The sequence below is a fragment of the Tachypleus tridentatus genome, chromosome 10 (genome assembly GCF_004210375.1).
Source record: "Tachypleus tridentatus isolate NWPU-2018 chromosome 10, ASM421037v1, whole genome shotgun sequence".
NCBI classification, from domain to species: Eukaryota; Metazoa; Arthropoda; class Merostomata; order Xiphosura; family Limulidae; genus Tachypleus; species Tachypleus tridentatus.
This window is the reverse complement of record NC_134834.1, coordinates 146,768,782-146,788,008: the sequence shown is the minus strand read 5'-3', so window position 1 is coordinate 146,788,008 and position 19,227 is coordinate 146,768,782. Positions and strand designations below refer to the sequence as shown.

General features: G+C 35.1%; 1 protein-coding gene across 4 annotated transcripts in view; it reads right to left on the bottom strand.

Annotated features, from left to right (window-relative positions):
* Positions 1-16,295, bottom strand: part of LOC143230555 (carotenoid-cleaving dioxygenase, mitochondrial-like) — a 45,265-nt gene extending 28,970 nt beyond the window's left edge. Inside the window, exons 1-2 of one of the 4 annotated variants that reach the window (XM_076464318.1) lie at positions 16,127-16,295; positions 1,689-1,825 (exon numbers count right to left, since the gene is read on the bottom strand). In XM_076464318.1, coding sequence (XP_076320433.1) covers positions 1,689-1,825; positions 16,127-16,208 — 219 coding nt within the window. In that variant the 5' untranslated portion in view covers positions 16,209-16,295. Of the gene's footprint in view, positions 1-1,688; positions 1,826-13,154; positions 13,319-16,126 lie in introns of those variants that run through there. The other 3 variants (XM_076464319.1, XM_076464321.1, XM_076464320.1) reach the window with 3 other exon arrangements.
* Between the last annotated feature and the right edge of the window lie 2,932 nt (positions 16,296-19,227).

The window sequence follows — 19,227 nt, the reverse complement described above, 5'->3', positions numbered from 1 at the left end:
AAACATAAAAAAATAACATTCCTAACATCGCGTGTGCACCGGAACAAATCCGGCAGAGTAGGATTGGTTTAGTTTGTTTAGAATTTCTCGCAAACCTACACGAGGGCTGTCTGTGCTAGCTGTCCCTAATTTAGCAGTTGAACACCTAGAGGAAAAGCAGCTAATCATCACCACCCATCACCAACTTTTGGGCTACTCTTTTACCAACGAGTAGTGGGATTGACCGTCATATTATAACGCATCCACGGCTTAAATGGCGAGAATGTTTGGCGTGACGGGGATTTGAACCTGCAACACTTGGATTACGAGTCGAGTGTCTTAACCACCTGGCCATGCCGAACCATGAAGTAAATAATTTATAATTTAGAGTAGCCGTTTAGGCAACTGATTGTTACAGTTTAGTCAGCAGCTCTGAATTAGAGATGATTAAGCTGTGATATTGGGTTTTTCTATCTGACCTCTCAGATTTTTGGCGCATAAGGTGATGTTTAGGCTTAAAATGCGATCGTTTTAGACAAATCTAATAGACATGGATGTTTATATTATCTACATATATGGTAAGTATAGAAAGAGATAGAAGCTAAACATACGAACAATAGTTGTCGTCCTTGAAACCCATGTACCGTTTAATTTGATTTGTAAAGCATGTACGCTTAACAGAACACGTGATACAATCATTGGTTCACCAGGATTTTAGCTTTGTATGTTCGTGTATCATGTTATTGCTTCGTGCCTACTGGTTACCCAACAGTGTACCGAGATGATCTTTCGTACGATACTATCGAATGTCCAGTGTACAGAAAAAGTTACTTCCTTATTTTCATTATACAACAGTGTTTAATAGCTTTAAAATATGCAAACATTCTATAGTATTTGTTTCGTTATGGATATATCTGAAAGCTAGAAATCTGATATTGCGAGTCGATGTCACCTTATCTGGTAAAGTACGTTTTGAAATATAGGATTTTTTTGTCAATAACAATGAAAAGGGTTTTTTTTTCTCATGGGATACTGTTACATCAGTCAGACCAACAGATAATATTACAGCACATATAAAATCACGAAAATCTAATACAAAATTTTCATTTTGAAATCCATGCACAAACAGGTATCCTTTTAGATTATACGTGTAATTTATTACTCATTGTTATAACGACTGATACATATTTACTATAAGAAACAAGTCTTGAAGTCAAAATTAAACGAACAAACTACTGTGATAAAATGCTAATCCATCTGCTTTCTGCTCTGCCGGGCCAGGTGGTTAAGGCACTCGACTCGTAATCCGAGGGTCGCGGGTTCAAACACTGTTACGCCAAATATTCTCGCCCTTTCAGCCATGGAGGCGTTATAATGTGACGGTCTATCCCACTACTTGTTGGTAAAAGAGTAGCCCAAGAGTTGACGGTGGGTGATGATGATTTGCTACCTATCCTCTAATCTTACAATGCTAAATTAGGGACGGCTAGTGTAGATAGCCCTCGTGTAGCTTTGCGCGAAATTCAAAAACAAAACAAGTAATTCACAGTTACAACACTCCCATTCTTACACTTAACTGTACCGCTTAAACCTTGAATGTTTCGATTTGCAACTAGACACATTAGCCACTATTGTCGTACTCTGCTTCTTGACGGAAGTCAAGAGTCCACGGGATAGAGGTTTTCCTTTGATAGACAATGTTTACAAACCTTTCCATCTTTGATAGTATAACGGTATAGAATTCCAGCTCCATCAAACCAGTGGTTAACACGAAAATCCTCATCCAGATCGAACTTTCCTGGTCCTAACCGGAACAAACTGCCGTTCAACCATTTTGGGATTTTCCCTATAAGAGATAATGTTAACATGAGATCATGATATCCTTCTGCCAAATAATCAAGCTCCCTTTAAAATATCAAAAGATACGTAGAACTAGCAAATTATTTGTGTTTGTTTTGAATTTCGCGCAAAGCTACACGAGGGCTATCTGCACTAAGCGTCCCTAATTTAGCAGTGTAAGATTAAAGGGAAAGTAGCTAGTCATCACCACCCACCACCAACTCTGGTGCTGTTCTTTTATCAACGAATGAAGAGACTGACCGTTACATAATACCGGCCCCACAGCTGAAAGAGCGAGCATGTTTAGTGTCACGGGGATTCGAAGCGGTGACCCTCAGATTACGAGTCAAGAACCCTAAACACCTGGCCATGCCGGTCCGCTAATAAATTACTACATATTCAAATAGGATGAGGGTTTGTTACCTCCACAGACATCCCTAATTCTGAAACGGAGGTAAAGAGACAACAGCATCGGCAGCCAAATCTTGGGTTACTCTTATCCGATTGAAGTGACATTTGACCCTTATTCATAGCGCACCCACAGTTCTAATGTGCAAATCATATTTCGCTTGTAAGGAGACCAGACCTAGAAACTCAATAATTTCACAATCCAAGTACACCAACCGATCACGCCTGGGCGTATTCTCACTTGAGTAACTGAACGAGCAATTTTTACTGTCAAACAGGATAAACAAGCTTCGGTGAAGATAAAGTGAAATAAAACAACAAAAACAAACAAACGTAGAAATGAATATTCCCGAGAAAGAAACATTTCGTAAAATCGTGGGTACTATTTTCAATAACTTAGTGTCATAAAAACATGTCTACATGTCATAGAACGCACATTCTTATTGAAAGGACTGCCATTCTTTAATAATTTTTTTTGTTACGTTATCTTATTGCTATAATATATATATGTATGTATGTATGTATGTGACTGAAATAAATACCATATGGTATCGTCTGTTAAATGGCACCACAAACGAAAAACCAATTAAAAGTTTCACATTTGGAATATTTACGATTCAGACAGAAAACTAACTAGAATATGTGCAACAACCTTTTCTTTATCACACAAGTTCAAATAAACGAGCTCTCCTGTCAACAAGAAAACAATTTTCACTAAGATTGTATGCGAGAGTTTGATTGAAATAAAGTATTAATCTTTATTGATGTAATTTTTAATTGTAATACTAAAAACATTTTTCAATAAAGGACAACATTGATATATCAAAATATTACACTTTTTATGTATTAAAGTGACGTCTTTTATTGTAAAATAAGTTTTCTTCCAAACAGTCCGAACACTTTTCTCGGGCAGTACTTCCCCCAAAAAATTTTAAGAACTGTTTACTTTTTCTAACTACACATAAATACTACGATTAGTAACAGCACAAACAGACGCCCTTACGGCAGATTTTCTTATAGTATACAATTACTAAAAGTTTAGTTCATGCTAGACGTAAGATACGATCTTCAGTTTTTCAACCCAATCGTAATCGAAACGTGGTCGAAAAAATATAAATGTGTAAGTAATAATAAACGTAGCATCTTTAGTTCAACTTTGCCATCTCCAACCGCTCTGAAACGATACCTGCTATGTCTAAAGCTAATTATTCTTGTCTTATATTGAAAGTAAACTTTCTTCCGAGATTAGAAACATTTGGTTAACAAAACAGTTCTCAGAAACGAGAAGGTTTACAGGATGTCCTTAAAGTCAGTTGCCATAGCAACATGGCGGACATTAACGTTGTTTTAACAGTTTTTTTTTGAGGTAATGACACCGTGTATCAAAGAGCTGGCACAGATGGTCTCTGACTCTTGACGTTTGGGACACCTTGTACATGTCTTGAGCGAAGCAGTATTAATTACTACTAATACTCGCGTGTAATGTATTTTAATCGTTGCTAGACACATAATTCCTTAATGACCTGAAGAGACAGTTACCTGATAGAGGAAAAAACAAATGCATGTTAACAGGAATGATAAACCACTGACCTGCCTAACCCACAGAGAAAAGAAGGTTGAAACAAGAATATATTAACCACGGAATTTATTTTGCTTTTGATAACCGTATTTCAAGTGATAACATGATATGTGTGTGTGTGTGTGTGTGTGTGTGTGTGTGTGTGTGTGTGTGTGTGTGTGTGTGTGTGTGTTAATAAAAGGAATTACGAATCAAATAAACAATATCATTTCCTGTTAAACCGGTTCTTACATAAAAAAAAATATGCTCGCATCAGTTATGTGGGAAATATCTTTATCACGACCGTGTAGTTAAATATCTCAACGATAAATATTTTCAGTATTATTTTTATGCATTCAACGCTCATTAAACTTAATTTGTTTGTTAAATTTCGCGCAAAGCCATTCGAGAGCTATATGTTAGCTACCCCTAATTTAGAAGTGATAGGCAAAAGGGAATGCAGCATCACCCACCGCAAAATCTTAGGTTTATCTTTACCAACGAAAAGTGGGATTGACCGTAACGTTATAAAGCTCCTACGGCTGAAAAAGAAAAACATGTTGGGTGAAGAGATTTTAACCTCCGATCCAAATACTGCAACTAAAAGGTCAAATGTTTTTTTTTTGTTGTTTTGTGTAATGCTACACAATGGACTATCTATTTAATGTCCACCTTGGGAAATAGAATCCCGAATTATACTGTTGTAACCCATAAATATACCGCCGACCTCACGAGAGACTGTTAACATGAAGTTAATAGTTGATATTGCTTAGCTTTGACGTTAAGAGCAAAGCCACCCAATGGGCTGTCTATGTTCTTCCTACTTTAAGTGTTGATACCAAAAATCTTTTTGACATTAAACGCCCTAATTATTTAACACTGATTTACCGGGAAGGTGGAAGGCAGTCAACTTTGAACCTTGTACGTAAATTCTTGTTTTTCTGCGTGTAAACTGATACACAGCACACACGAAAAACGACAACTAATTTAAGCAAAAGGTTTTTTTTTTTTTACTCGTCTCTAATTTAGCAGTGCACGACCAGAGGGAAAATAACTAGTCATCATCACCCACTGCCAACTCTTGGGTTACTTTTTTTTACCCACGAATAATGGAATTGACCGTCACATTATAACAACCCCACCACTGAAGGGGTGGGCATGTTTGGTTTGACTGGGATTCGAACCCGCGACCCACAGATTGCGTGTCGAGCACTCTAGCCATCTGGCCATGCTGGGCCTCTTTAATGCTATTGCTCCATAGTAGCACAGTGGTGTGTCTCTAGATACTGAGTTTTAAGTTGCTTTTTGTTTAACAAGAAACAGATTTAATGGTATCTTTCAGTATTATTGTACGCTAAACTCAATATTTGAAAGTGAAGTCGCAATGTTTCTGTATACAACTATTTGTTGCAGCATATATACGGTTTTATGCGTTTGTTCTGCACTTAATTTTTTCTTTTATTATACTATTTTGTATTTAAAAGCACGAGGCTTATTAGGCAGACGTCAGTTCTGGCTGTGTTGGGATGGCCCGGATTATTAGTCGCAATTGTGGTTAAAAATATCTCTTCAACAGTTCATCAGAACTTTACAATATTATATAGCGTTGCCTTTTATAACAATATCTATGTAATGACTATGTCACAAGTTCTGATAACACTGCACAACAAATGTTTTGCTTCTTGAACACTGTTGGGTGTTCCTTATAGATTTGTGTCTGCTGATCACAAAAATCACATCCAAATTTGCCCATCACGTGCCGTTTAATTTAAATCTTTAGTTGCTACAATGGAAAAACGATATCAGGGCAACTGGAATCTGTCAATGCTTGCTGACTGCTGTTGGACTCTGCAACGTGATGCACCGGACATTGAATACAAACGAAAATCAGGAGCAAAACACTTAATTATGTTGAACTTAATAGAAACACACTTAATTATGTTGGTATTAGAAACATAAACGAAATTAAATACGTTATTACCGGTAAACAGTTAACTGTATTTCTCAGAGTTCCTACGTGATGAAGCAGAACCAAAACTATTTGTGCATACCCACCAGGTACCTGTCACAATCAGCAAAAACTTTTCAAAAATACTGTTGTGCAGTGTAATGTCTATAAATATTAAAGTGTTTGAATTGTTATTCTTTGTTCTGTTTCTTTATTATTATATAACTAAAAAAACTAAAACAACGGTGTCAAATTTTATTGAGGTGACACTTTCAAATGGAGTATCCGCTTTTATAAATAAACAGTAGTAACTTTTTTTTAAAAATCATAAATCTTCTGTAATCGATGTTATCATGAGCCCCATGAAGTTAGCTTTCGTACATAAATTTGTTTAAAAATTTAAATACACGGTGAAACAGGAATTACCAATCAATAATAGCTGAGCAATAAATACTACAGTTGGAACTTTATTGTGTTTCATATCTTCTGTCGCTACTCCAAACACCGGATTATACGTTCTTTCGCAAAATCAAGTTTTTGTTATATTGTATTTGTACACTTAGAGCTTTATTGGTTCTACTCTTCCACAATGACCACATTTCTGCAGGTTCGTGTTTGGTTTATAGCTAAGCAAAGTTACACAAAGAGCAGTCTGTACTCTGACCACCATAACTATCGAAATTTAGTTTTCAGCGAGGTTAAGTCAACAGATATACGGCTGTACCACTAAGGAGCAGGTTAGTGAGACCATACTTCTTGCAACTGCGTGTTTTTCATTTATTTTGTTTACGTTTACCCAAAAGTTTTACATAATTGATTTTTTATATATTTAATGTTTCTTTCAGCGAGTTTTTTTTCTACATCCACGGTCTTTTCTAGTTTTATCGAACTAGTTGTTAAATATACATTACACAAATACAGAACAGCTCTCGAAGACCAGCAGAGATTTGGAAAACTACTCTTAAACTTCAACCAGCATCGTGTTTAAAACTGACCCCTTGTCTGACAAAGCCTTCGAATTCTCTTTGTTATAGAATTTTAATAGCAACGTCTCACTATTAGTTATACTGGGTGTTACTTTTGCAAACATCCATGCATTCTATACTCGAGTGTACCTACATGACGACTTCGTATTCTGTGCATTATAACTGATACAGAAACTAAAACCAGTCATGTTTGACTATACAGCACCATTTTGTATTTAGATTAAAAGTACTGAACACCTTTTAAAAAGGTCTACTACACTTAAATTTTAAGAAAAACAAATGATTAAGATCACGGCCATTCATTTAGTGTGGATAGTGCAGTAATAAAGTACTGTTGATTAGCTCCCTGTCTTATGGTCAATAGTTCAAAACTAGTGAAGGCAACAGATAGTCTAAGTAGCCACGTCATAAGTACAACATGATTTTTAATACGTAGGACACTAAAATCGGGGATAATGTAAGAGAATAAATAATTTGCACAACTTGACACTTCACGAATATTATGAATTAATTATTTTACTTCATCGGTAAAACAAGCCAAATCTTCAGGAATAAGGGGATATAATAAATTTACATGCAACTGTATGTATACAATATATTTGATTTGTATTAACGTATTTGAAACACGTGAAGATCTAACATTCAAAATGTGCAAGTACTGTATGTGTTGTATCTTCTAAGGGCTTTCCTTTAGGACACAGAGAAGACAAAGTATGCTGACTCATGGATATTGAATAAAACACTGGTAATATTACCTTTCGTATCGAAATATATTCTTTATTTGTTAATCTTAAGAAGAACAATCAAACTGCCAATCTTTGTGAACTGAAAACCTAGTCTCGAGCTACGACACAACTCGCAGTTGACTCACAGGGACCTAATTGAATGAAATATCCTAATTGAAACATCAGGCTTTAAGTATTATAAGAAAGAATAATAAAATTATTTACCTAACTACATTCAAACATTTTTCTCAGTACTCAGCTTTTCTACTAAAATATCAAACTGCTGTTAGTCACTAAATTTCAAATAAACGACTTACAGCTCAGCGTTTTTCAAAATAGATTCTTGAAAACTAGACGTTTCTACACCACAAAAAGAAAGAAATTAAGATCAGATTTTTCTTCTATTGTTCTTTTGTCACTTCCTTGTAACACTGTGTAAACATGAAATAACTATAGTCTTATCTTTTAGACGGCGAAATCAAAATGAAACTTCACCTTTTTACCTGCAGATCCTCAGTTGATCGATGTATCAGGCCTAAAATACACGATCGTCAGTAACATACACTAAAATGTTTCACTGATTGTTTTAAAGTTAAGCACAAAGTCACACAGTGGGCTATCTACCCTCTGACCGCCACGAGTATCGAAATTCTGTTTCCAGAGTTTTAAATCCACAGATTTGCCTTTTTGCCTCTGGAAATGCACCGAAAAAAGCCTTGTTTTAATGATAGTATTTAGCATTTTCAACGAGAAATACCTTCTGCGACATATGGGTTAGATATTCAATTCTAAGATCCCGGCTAGGTGGTTAAGGCACTCGATTCATAATCCGAAGATCGCGGGTTCGAATCCCCGTCACAAACATGCTCGCCCCTTTCAGCCGTGGGGGCGTTATAACTTTACTGTCGATTCCAATATTCGTTGATAAAAGAGTAGCGCAAGAGTTGCCGGTGGGTGGTGATGACTAGCAGCCTTCCATCTAGTTTTACACTGCTAAGTTATGGACGGCTAGTGCAGATAGCCCTCGTGTAGCTTTGCGCGAAATTAAAACACACAAAAAACAAATTAATAAGCTAGAAAGAAGTTACTTAGTCAACAACACCTCTGCCAATACCTGAACTAACTGTGTGATCGAATAGGGCGATTTAACCGTTACTTTGATAGAAACGAGCTCTTCGCTGTGGAGTGGGCTGTATTAACATGACAGACTGTAAACTTTCAGATTTATAATACGGGTACGTTAATCATTAGCTATGACCGACCTCTGAACAATGTTAAACGTATAATAATTAAATATTATTTGCAGTATTTGATAACAAACGAAACAGCCACTTATGACCACAACAACATGCCAGTCTATAATCTAAAATTAAAAAAATAAACATTTCAAGAAAACATTCTAAAGTCCTTTGATGCGTGACCTAGAATTTAGAAATTTTCTTAGCAGTAGTTATGAATATCAGGGGAGCAAATATACTATTTTGTCTTTAGTTTTGCACAAAACACGCCACTTCAGCAAAATATTTTACTAGTGTTCTTTTAAAACAAACTGCGGTCCTGATCAATCAGACGGGTGAAACCATGAGGCTATAAATCCGAGAGTTAATAAAACGTTGAACGTTGCAAAATAATCAACTGTTAGAAATAGTTTTTGTAAAAATTCAGTTCAAACTGTACGACAATAAAGTACTGAAGCATCTGGAATTAGAGGTACATTTTGTTTTCTTTTAATGTTGTTAGTTTAAAAGTAGGCCTAATCAATTGCTAGTTCGGAAGAGAAGGATATGCCATCTGAAATGTTAGAATTAGAAAATGGTATGTTATCTTTACAAACGTAATCACAGTTCTAGACAATTTTTAGCCTCACTTCTATGGGTAGGTACGTAATTATTTATTGTGCTGTAATTTGTTTTTCAATTCAAATCTGTTTATTATACATTTCTAATAAATTATTGAGGTTAGGTCTACACAGGCCTTAACATAATATACGGGTTGAATTGAGGTAACAGCTATAGAATATTTTAATGTGTTATATTATTGCTACTTCACTATAACTGTAATAATTAAGTGTTTCACATTATTCATGCTCCTAATATTTCAGCGATACATTTGAGTAGTTATAACGCTAAAAGCGAAATTTCTTACTCGTAATGGGCATAACATGTACAACCCATTATGTAGCTTTGCGTTTAACAGCAAACAAAACACATTAGTGACCAAGTTTTTTAAAAAAAATCGGTATATATTATTTTCAAATAAAAAAATAACTTTGTATAATATAATTATTAAAAAACATTATACAGCAACAAAAGGAACCCATAGGAAGACTCATTGGTTTATTGGATTTGCTTTAATCCGATTATTAATACTAGGATATGTACGCATGCGTCCAAATTACCATGTCAAGGAACTTTAATTTGTTTGTTACGTTAAACAATAATAAATTACTTAATTACGAGTGAGTACACATGCATATGTCTATTTATCTGTAACTCGAATTTCAATGCAGAAAGATGTAACTGGATTACAAATTATCATTAAAAGAAACGCTTCCAAGTGAGGCACTCCTAAATAACAAACGCATATTTTCTTTCGTTTTATAAATCATTAATTGGTGTTATAGATTTGTTTATTTATGAATTTCGCGCAAGGTTATAGGAGGGCTATCTGCGCTAGCCGTCCCTAATTTAACAGTGCAAAACTTGAGGGAAGGCAGCTAATCATCACCACCCACAGTCAACTCTTAGGTTTCTCTTTTACCAACGAATAGCAAGATTGACCTAACATTATAACACTCTCACGCTGAAAGGACGAACATATTTGGTGTGACATAAGCGTGTGGTAGCATTATATGAGAATGGCATGGACTTCCGTATCAAACCAGTACAAAAGTCATCTGGACTTTCTTTTCTACAGATTATTAGAATCTAGATATGAAAATTTCCCCGACATAGTCACTATCTTCGGTGTATATTCCACTTTTCAGCTATCCAGAGCATCTCAAAGTCGATAACCAGCGAATAGCAAAAATCGAGATTTCTTATTTTTATCTTTCCTCAACAGGCCTAGTGTCTACCTGGTTCTAGCAATAACTATCATTTTAGCATTTCATATAGTAAAACAGTCTTCACAATCTTTGGCTAATTATTTTATTAATATAAAATGCAAAGTTTTTAAAGCCTTAGAATATACTATAACATATTAACCCATATATTTCATTTTATAACAAAAGTAAGCAAAGAGGTATTTGGAAAAATATTTATTGCTAAGTGAAATAAAAAGGCGATGTAGTGTTGGCTACTGAAAACAAATCAAAGTAGACATGGATAGAAATGGACATATCACTTGATCGTCTGAAGATCACATAACATACAGCCGTCTTGACTTTACATGAAGAATGAAATACGTACATTATTAACTTCAGGATAAACAAATGAAACCAGAACTTTCAATCGTAAAATGTTATTCTATAGTTAACTCTAGAGTATTACTTTTATGATTATTTTACAAAAGGAAAGCTGTAGTGAATAGAGCTAGGATTCTATTCAAACATCAAGTTTTTTTACAAACAAAAATTGACAAAGTTCCTGTGAATTAAATAACTACGCAAACATTATAACTGTTGTCAGTTCTTTTTAGTTTTAACCCATACTTCTATATAATTGGAATTAATTTTTATTAAAAAACAAAATATATGCTCTCAGCAATTTTTTTTTTTTTTACTCAGTTAAGAGCTGTTTATTAAGGAAGTTAGAGCTAGACGGTTTTCAGTATCGTTAAAACCTAAACCTTACAAAAGCGGTTGAATTGGCATAATAATATAATATCTTAATTATATTTTCTTAAGTCTTTGATAGATTCCATAGAGGATTCCTGGTCTACGTTTTTAGAAGATATGGCTTTCCAGCAAAAATTAATAAACTGAGTAAAATTATTGTATACAAACATTGGGTCAAAACTGAATCCAAGTTGCCACGTCACAAAAGAATTTGTACTGTTGTACACAAAAGAATGTGTGTACTATTATTTCAGTGTTTTCTTACTATAGTAAATGGTGAGAGGAACAAAGGACTGGTAACTTTGGCATTCAGAAGTGATTGGCGCATGTTGATGATGTCACTCAGATCATCTAGTGTGAATTCTGTTCTGTAGAGTATAAAACTAATAGAGGAGACGGGGGTGGATAGTGGATAAAGAAAAAGTTGTTTTTTTTAATTATATTTCTAGTTATTAAGGCATAATTGCAACGTCAGGGGGAGTCAAGAGGTATGAAATGCTAATCCTAAACATCTGTTCGCCTCCCTCAAAATTTTCATTAAAACTTTTACCACACAAAATAGTGTTTTCGAGAACAAGGAAAGAGCAGATATTAACAGCTCACCCAAGGAAACGTAACCAAATAACTGGTTAAACCTGTTACATTTTCAACCAATAAGCGGAAGAATCGTTAGAATAATCGAAAGCTACTCAGCTCGAGTCGTCCTGGTAGTTTATAAGTAATAAACAAACCTAAAAGTTTACGGAAATACTTTGAAACTAAAGTAAACCAACTTTAAAACTTCTTAATATATTTATGCTTACGGGCTTAATTTTGTCGATTGTAATGCTGGTATGTCTGTGTACGTAGAGTATATTGAAATTGTTTATATGCCAGTTAAATAAATAAAAAACCTATATGGGCGTAATAACCCATGTTTGTTGTATTACATTACAATGTCCTGGTTATGAAGAATTAGGCGATTTTTATTTTTTTTTATTTTTACGAAGTGGAACGAGAGAAAACATTTATGTAATTTGTCGAGTCACAGTTTTTCCTCACTTTACTATGTGAGTAACATGATCAAATGATCCTTTACTATTTTACAAGTATTAGTTATAAAAATGTCGAATACCTTGGATACTTATCTATTCGTGTTACTAGTATTAATAAACTTTGAGAGTTCTTCTGTGATGTCTAGTGTTACATTCGCGAATGTGTCGAAATTCTGTGGCTAGTTTTGTTTTGAATTTCGCGCAAAAGCTACACGAGGGAGCTATCTGCGTTGGCCGTCCTTGATTAACAGTGAAAGTATAGAGGGAAGTCAGCTATTCACCACCACCCACCGCAGCCCTTGGGTCATTTTTACCAACGAATAGTGGGATGGATCATACCTTATAACGCCCTAACGTCTGAAATAGGGAGCATGTTCTAGTTGGACGGGATTCGAACCTGCGACCCTCATCTTGCAAGCCCTTCACTGGAAATTCTCTGGACTGCTCTCTACGGAACCCGTGAAACGTAAAGTGAAAAAAAAAGATAATGAAACTATTTCGTACATACAAGATGATCTCTATTTTTTATAGATTTTTTCGCCCCGCGATTTATTGCTTTCGGTATTCTCTTTGCTGTTATTCTTAACCGTATTAGCTATAGATAATTTTCCAATATATCATTTAATTTTAACAACTATTGTCCAACATATAAGACCACACAACTTCTTATACAAACGAAGTGTTTGAAAGTCGTATAATTTCGACTTTACAAAAATGTATTTTGCAAACAACTTTTTACATTATTTTAAATCGAAATTTAAAATATTAATAAATTGGATTTACGTTTTAAAAACTTTCTGTAGAATTATGTAAAACAGGACAAAAATTGTTCTTATACAAGATACAGCGCTAACTTCAAATTTTGTTTTATGTCATCCACCCCTTACCCTTTAAGTTACCTTTAATCGCTGCGTCAATCTCTGTTTCTGGGTGTTCATTTACATTCATGAATAACACTTCCATCCTTTCTTGATGATAGTTCGAGCTATAAACACAACAGGACTTGGACTGTCAATAAGTCCGAAATATCTTCGTACAACAGATGCATCAGTACCATACTCCGAGAGAAACTAGTTGCTAAACGTGTACCTACCTAACTCTCAAATTGTGATTTACGTGTACTCTTCATGCGCGCGCAGGAAAACAAATTTCGTATGGTATTGAAGCAAGTTTCAATGACGGTTCACAGTTGTTAACAGTCTTTTTTTTTGCAAGCATAAAATAAAAAAAATGAATTAACTTATATCTAACAAAAAATAACTTTTCCAAAATATGTTTGACCCCAATTCGAGTACAGACGATATCTAAAGCATCGCACGTTTTAATAATCAGAGCTTCGTTAAGTTTGTTTTTGAATTTCGCACTCGAGGGCTATCTGTGCAAGCCGTCCCTAATTTAATAGGGTAAGACTAGAGGAAAGGCAGCTAGTCATCACCACCCACCGCCAACTGTTGGGCTACTCTTACCAACGAATAGTGGGATTAATCATAACATTGTAACGCCCCCACGGCTGAAAGGGCGAGCATGTTTGGCGCGACGGGGATGCAAACCCGCGACCCTCAGATTACGAGTCGCACGTATTAACGCGCTTGGCCATGCCGGGCCACTTCGTTTAGAGTTTGGTAAAAATTAAAGTTCCGAGTACAATTAGAAGTCGTTTCATACAGCGTTCAATCATATGATTGAAATGTCAAAGTTAACACTAGTTGTGTGAGCAACAGCGGCTCAGAACTCAGTGTAACAGATGAAACTTAAAACCAAAATTAAAGCTACTTGAAGCAATAGTATTAACTTCACTAAATAGAAGTCAACAATATCGAATTAGTATAACAAACTAAAAAGTAACAGTAATCCTACCATGCAAAATATGTTGTTAAACAACCGTAAGTTACGAGTAGGACGTAACAAAGAGTATACAACAGTTAAAATGTTAACAGATTTCTTTTATTCTCCCTAGAGCTAAAATAGAAAATTTAATCTGCGACGTAGAGGCCTAATGCGTTCTTTGATTGGTTGTATCTGAACTACTTCTCCAATTTCACCTATTCGAGGTTTATCAGCAAAGCTTGGGTCCACAATGAAGATAGCTCCTACCCTATCGAATTTACATTTACGCCCCCTATTCCTACCATTAAATATAAAAAGAAACGATTTATTAACACTATAAAGTCCCTAACAATCTTTAAAAAAAACTCATCCCTTCCAATTCTTTTTTTTTTCCCCAAGATAAAATAATTTTAAGGATCTCAATAGTTGTCATTCAGAACTGTCAAAATTACTTTCATTAAATATAGTTTTTTATTCATTTCACATCATTTTAGACTCTTCACAGTTGATACACTTAGTTTATTGCTTTTACCAAAACATTACAGAAAGAATCGTGTAAATTCGGTCGCTTGCTGTTCTCAAAAATCAGGTTAAATGTGTACCAAAAACTTTGTGAAAGGGGAAGTGATGGATAGGTAATCTGTAATGGCACGTTTGTTTTTTAAGTTGGCGCAAAGCTACACGAGGGCTATCTGCGCTAATCGTCCCATCACAAAGTTTTTACCAACCAATTTTTATGCACCAGAAAAGATCAGTTTCAAGTAATTACGTTGGCTTAGCTTATATTTTTCAAATAAACACGGAAGGATTAGTGCTAGCTCTTATTTTAGAGCTAATAAAATATCTCGCAACAATTAAATAATTCGCTTTTGGTTCCTACTAATATCCTCTCGTGAATACTATTATTACTAAAGCTGATAATCTGCGTGTTAATAAAACTTCATAGTTTTATACTAAACATAAGAATAAGTCAGCGAAAAAAACGCCGGCAAAATTTTCTTGGGCCGACCACTTGAAATTCTCGTACCGTATCCCTTAGAGTCTTAAGAAATTTGTAGCGGCAGTTTTACTACGCCCAATCTCACCAGCGATGGCACGTTAAGAGAGACTTTGCTTTTGCAACTCGACAATTCTGCCACGTCAAACTTTTTACCTTTGCCATGTTTTTACCCAATGTAACACAGGAGATGTCAGTGGGAGATGTTGACAATGCTAATGCTTGAACACAAATGACTAAATTTCGTTACGTGTTTACCGATTAACGCTTCGTTTCAGGGTGGTCTTAAACTTTTGACCAGCTAGTATTTAGGCTAATTTCATAGTGTTCACAATTTCCGTATTAAATGCTAATAAGTTTATTTTTATTTTCCTTTTCTTATTTTCATCTTTCGAAGCTCTACTCAAGTAAGTGGTTGAGTTTAACAACGCAAAATGCATATTTTTTTCTTTATGTTCATTGGCCTTAAGATATTGGCCAGTATATAATTAGGTATGTGAGCGAAATAAATACGTCGCATTATCTATTGACTGGAGCTACAAACAAAAACCAATAAAAAACATTCACACTTTGGACGTTCAAGATTCAGATAATTAGGCAATCTACAATTGTTTTTGTGTACGTTTTCTTATATCAAAGCCACATAAGGCTATCAAGCAATTATAAAAATAACTACGGCATGCACAACAACCATTTCTTTATCACAGAACTTAAGTCTATGTGAAAGTATTCTCCTTAAAACAAGGACACGATTTTCACTAGGATTGTACGTAAGGATTTGATTATGGAACTGATAAACATAGCACCGAAGTAGAGTTTTTACATTTTTTCCTATAAAGGGCACCACTTTTATGATATACAAGCATTACAGTTTATTTCAAAACAATCTCAACATTTTTCCAATGAGGTGTGAATGCTACGAATAGCAATTATAGTACAAACAGCCACTAACCAGTAGGGCAGCGTTTCTACTAGTTTATGTAATGGAAAATTAACCTCAAAAAATAATTGAGATTTAAAATATTTTTTATTACATAATCATTTTACCTTTAACAGTAGCTTCTATCTCGGCTTCTGAGTGGTCAACTGCGTTGTCGAATAAAGATTTCATGTTCTTTTCGTCTTGCATGATAAACCTGATACTAAATCAAACAACTAGGAAAGAAAATTAAACTACACCTCATGGAAAGAAACCAACTCAACTACTCAAGGAAAAGTGAGTTTTTACCTCGTCTTGCATTCATTCTCACGTGACATGGAAGCCCTCCAGTAAGAGAGCACGAGAAACAAATGATTGCAGGCCAAGGCTATTTTGACATTTTACAAGTTTATTAACTCTAGGCTTATCTCAGCGTCTTTCGTTTTATAATCACAGAAAACTACGTTTGTTTAATTAGTGACAAGAAAGCCTCGGTTTAGTTCCTTTATGTATTGTCACCACGGTTGTTAGCGTTATTAGCCTTCAGACTTACCACTGACCCAAAGAAGGTGCTGTATAGGCGTTCATAAAGAAGGGGGGAGGGGAGGGGGGCAGGTACAAGGGAGGCACTTTTCTTGCCTTCTGAAAAAATTAGAAACATAAATAATTCTGGGTACGTTTTTACCCGTCTATCTCTCCTGGAAAACATTTGCCCCTTCCCAATTTCTGTGGGTGCCCGCGAACACTCATATTCTTTAAAAGAAGTCGACTCATAATGGGCCTGGCATGGCCAGATGGTCAAGGCACTTGACTCATAATTCGAGGATTGCGGGCTCAAATCCCCGTCACACCAAACGTGCTCGCTCTTTCAGCAGTGGGAACGTTATAATGGTACGGTCAATCCCACTATTCGTTGGTAAAAGAGTAGCCCAGGAGTTGGCGGTAGGTGATGATGATTAGTTGTCTTCCTTCTAGTCTTACACTGCTAAATTAGGACGGCTAGCGCAGATAGCCCTTGTGTAGCTTTGCGCGAAATTTGAAACAAACCAATCCTGTATATATAATTACTTTCTATAAGTAATAACGATTTACAACCTCCTCCAAGATATATATATACTTTTTAAACAACTTCTTTCTGTGTCTAAACTTGCTACGATCAACAATATTTATTTTTCCATCACTACTCACTTGACCAATTGTCTTACTAACCGCACTCAACCAACAACAGAGATAAGTTCTGAGTTACGAGTAAACACATTTGTTCTTTCGTTCTTTATTTAAGTAGTAAAAAATATCGTATTTTGAAAAAACTTTGTATGCTTTACAGTAGGATATGTATATATTTTTTATTTTTTACTCATTTCAAAATATCTTCACAGACATACCGCTGTCTCTTTGTGGACTTACAACAGTAAAAACTGTGTTTCGATACCTATGATGGGCATGAGTACAGATAACCCATTGTGTAGTGTTGTGCTTGATTCAAAACAACAACAACCTTTCAAAATACAAAATGCTCTCTCGCTGGAGGAGTAAAATGTGACAGAAAAAAATCTTCATTTGCTTTTAAGGGAATTAGATACCTCTAAATAAACGAAACTATATGAAGACTTGACTTAAACCAAGAGTTTTACCCACAAGAATATAATATTAACTCTGTTCAGCACACATAAATATGTGAACGCTTCTTAAAAAAGCCACGTAATCGTATAATGTTCATCAGGTCAACTGTAATTTAGAGGTGTTAAATGAATTTGATAACAATGTAAACTAAAACGTATTTTATTCAGAATTGCACCCCCCTCCCCAAGAAAAACAAAAACAAACCTCAGACATAAGTCTACTGGATTACGAAGCTAAAACTATATTCATGCTGGACAAAACATAGATACTTTTATGTTTATGGTTAACAGAACGAAACTAGAATTGCATAATATTATGGTAGTAGGAAATTAATGTGGGAATACAAGAGCATAGCTATATGAACATGAATATAAGTGGTATATCTCGGGCATAAAAGGTATAATTAAATCTAACCTTTTATTGTATATGGGCTTATGTTTGAATATGTGGTGTGATTTAGTTTACTATACTTCGCGTCAAGGGACAACGTAAATCAAAAACTGCCTGAAACACTTATAGTGTTTTAATGTAAAATACCGGTAACCAGCAAAAAGACAATAAATTTTAGTAGGAATACTTTAAAAACACGTGTCCTCAAATTTCTTTGGACTTGAAAATATTATATATAGTGTACAGAATGGTTGTCACATTTTCACCCTTTGAACACTGGAAAACAAACTTAAAAATGGCTCATAAAATCAGAATTCCTGTATTCTACTGTGTGTGTGTGTATATATATATATATTTTTTTAATTTCATGCAAAGCTACACGAGGGTTATCTACCCTAGCCGTCCCTAATTTAGCAGTGTAAGACTAGAGGGAAGGCAGCTAGTCATCACCATCCATCGCCAACTCTTGGGCTACTCTTTTACCAATAATAGTGGGATTGACCGTCACATTATAACGCTCCCACGGTTGAAAGGGCGAGCATGTTTGGTGCGCGGGGGATTCGAACCCGTGACCCTCGGATTATGAGTTAAAACTCAGTTCTAACTTCAGCCTATAAAGTACCACGTAACACTTCATCCACATTCATGCACAAGTATGCAACCATAAAAACAATATTTGAAAGACTCTTGCATAATGCACTAAACTATTTTAATAAACATTGGCATAAGAATGACTTAGTGTGTGATCTCAACAGATACTACGTGCATGATGAACGTAGTCCTAAATACCTCTCTCATATAAATATATATTTAAGAAATAGCACTCAAGCTGGCCACCAAGCACTAAACCTTTAATTTTGTTTTTATATAAGTAGTAGTAGTTTTCATATATTTGTAGGGAAAAAAAAAACCCACTTTAAATAGAAAAAAAAAAGGTTATTTAAAACTATACATGGACATTGCCCTGAAACAGGCCTGAGTACGGTGTCATACTCTGACTCAAATCAGTGATGACGAGAAACCCACTTGTTGAGAAATTTATATGCAAAAACGGCTCGTTTGGGCTGAGAAAACACTTTACATAGAAGAGCCTGAACCTGACGATGACCGAAGAAGGTCGAAACGTTGTTCGCTCTTCTATGTAAAGTGTTTTCTCAGCCCAAACGAGCCGTTTTTGCATATAAATTACTCTGACTCAAAGTTATACCAAATATCA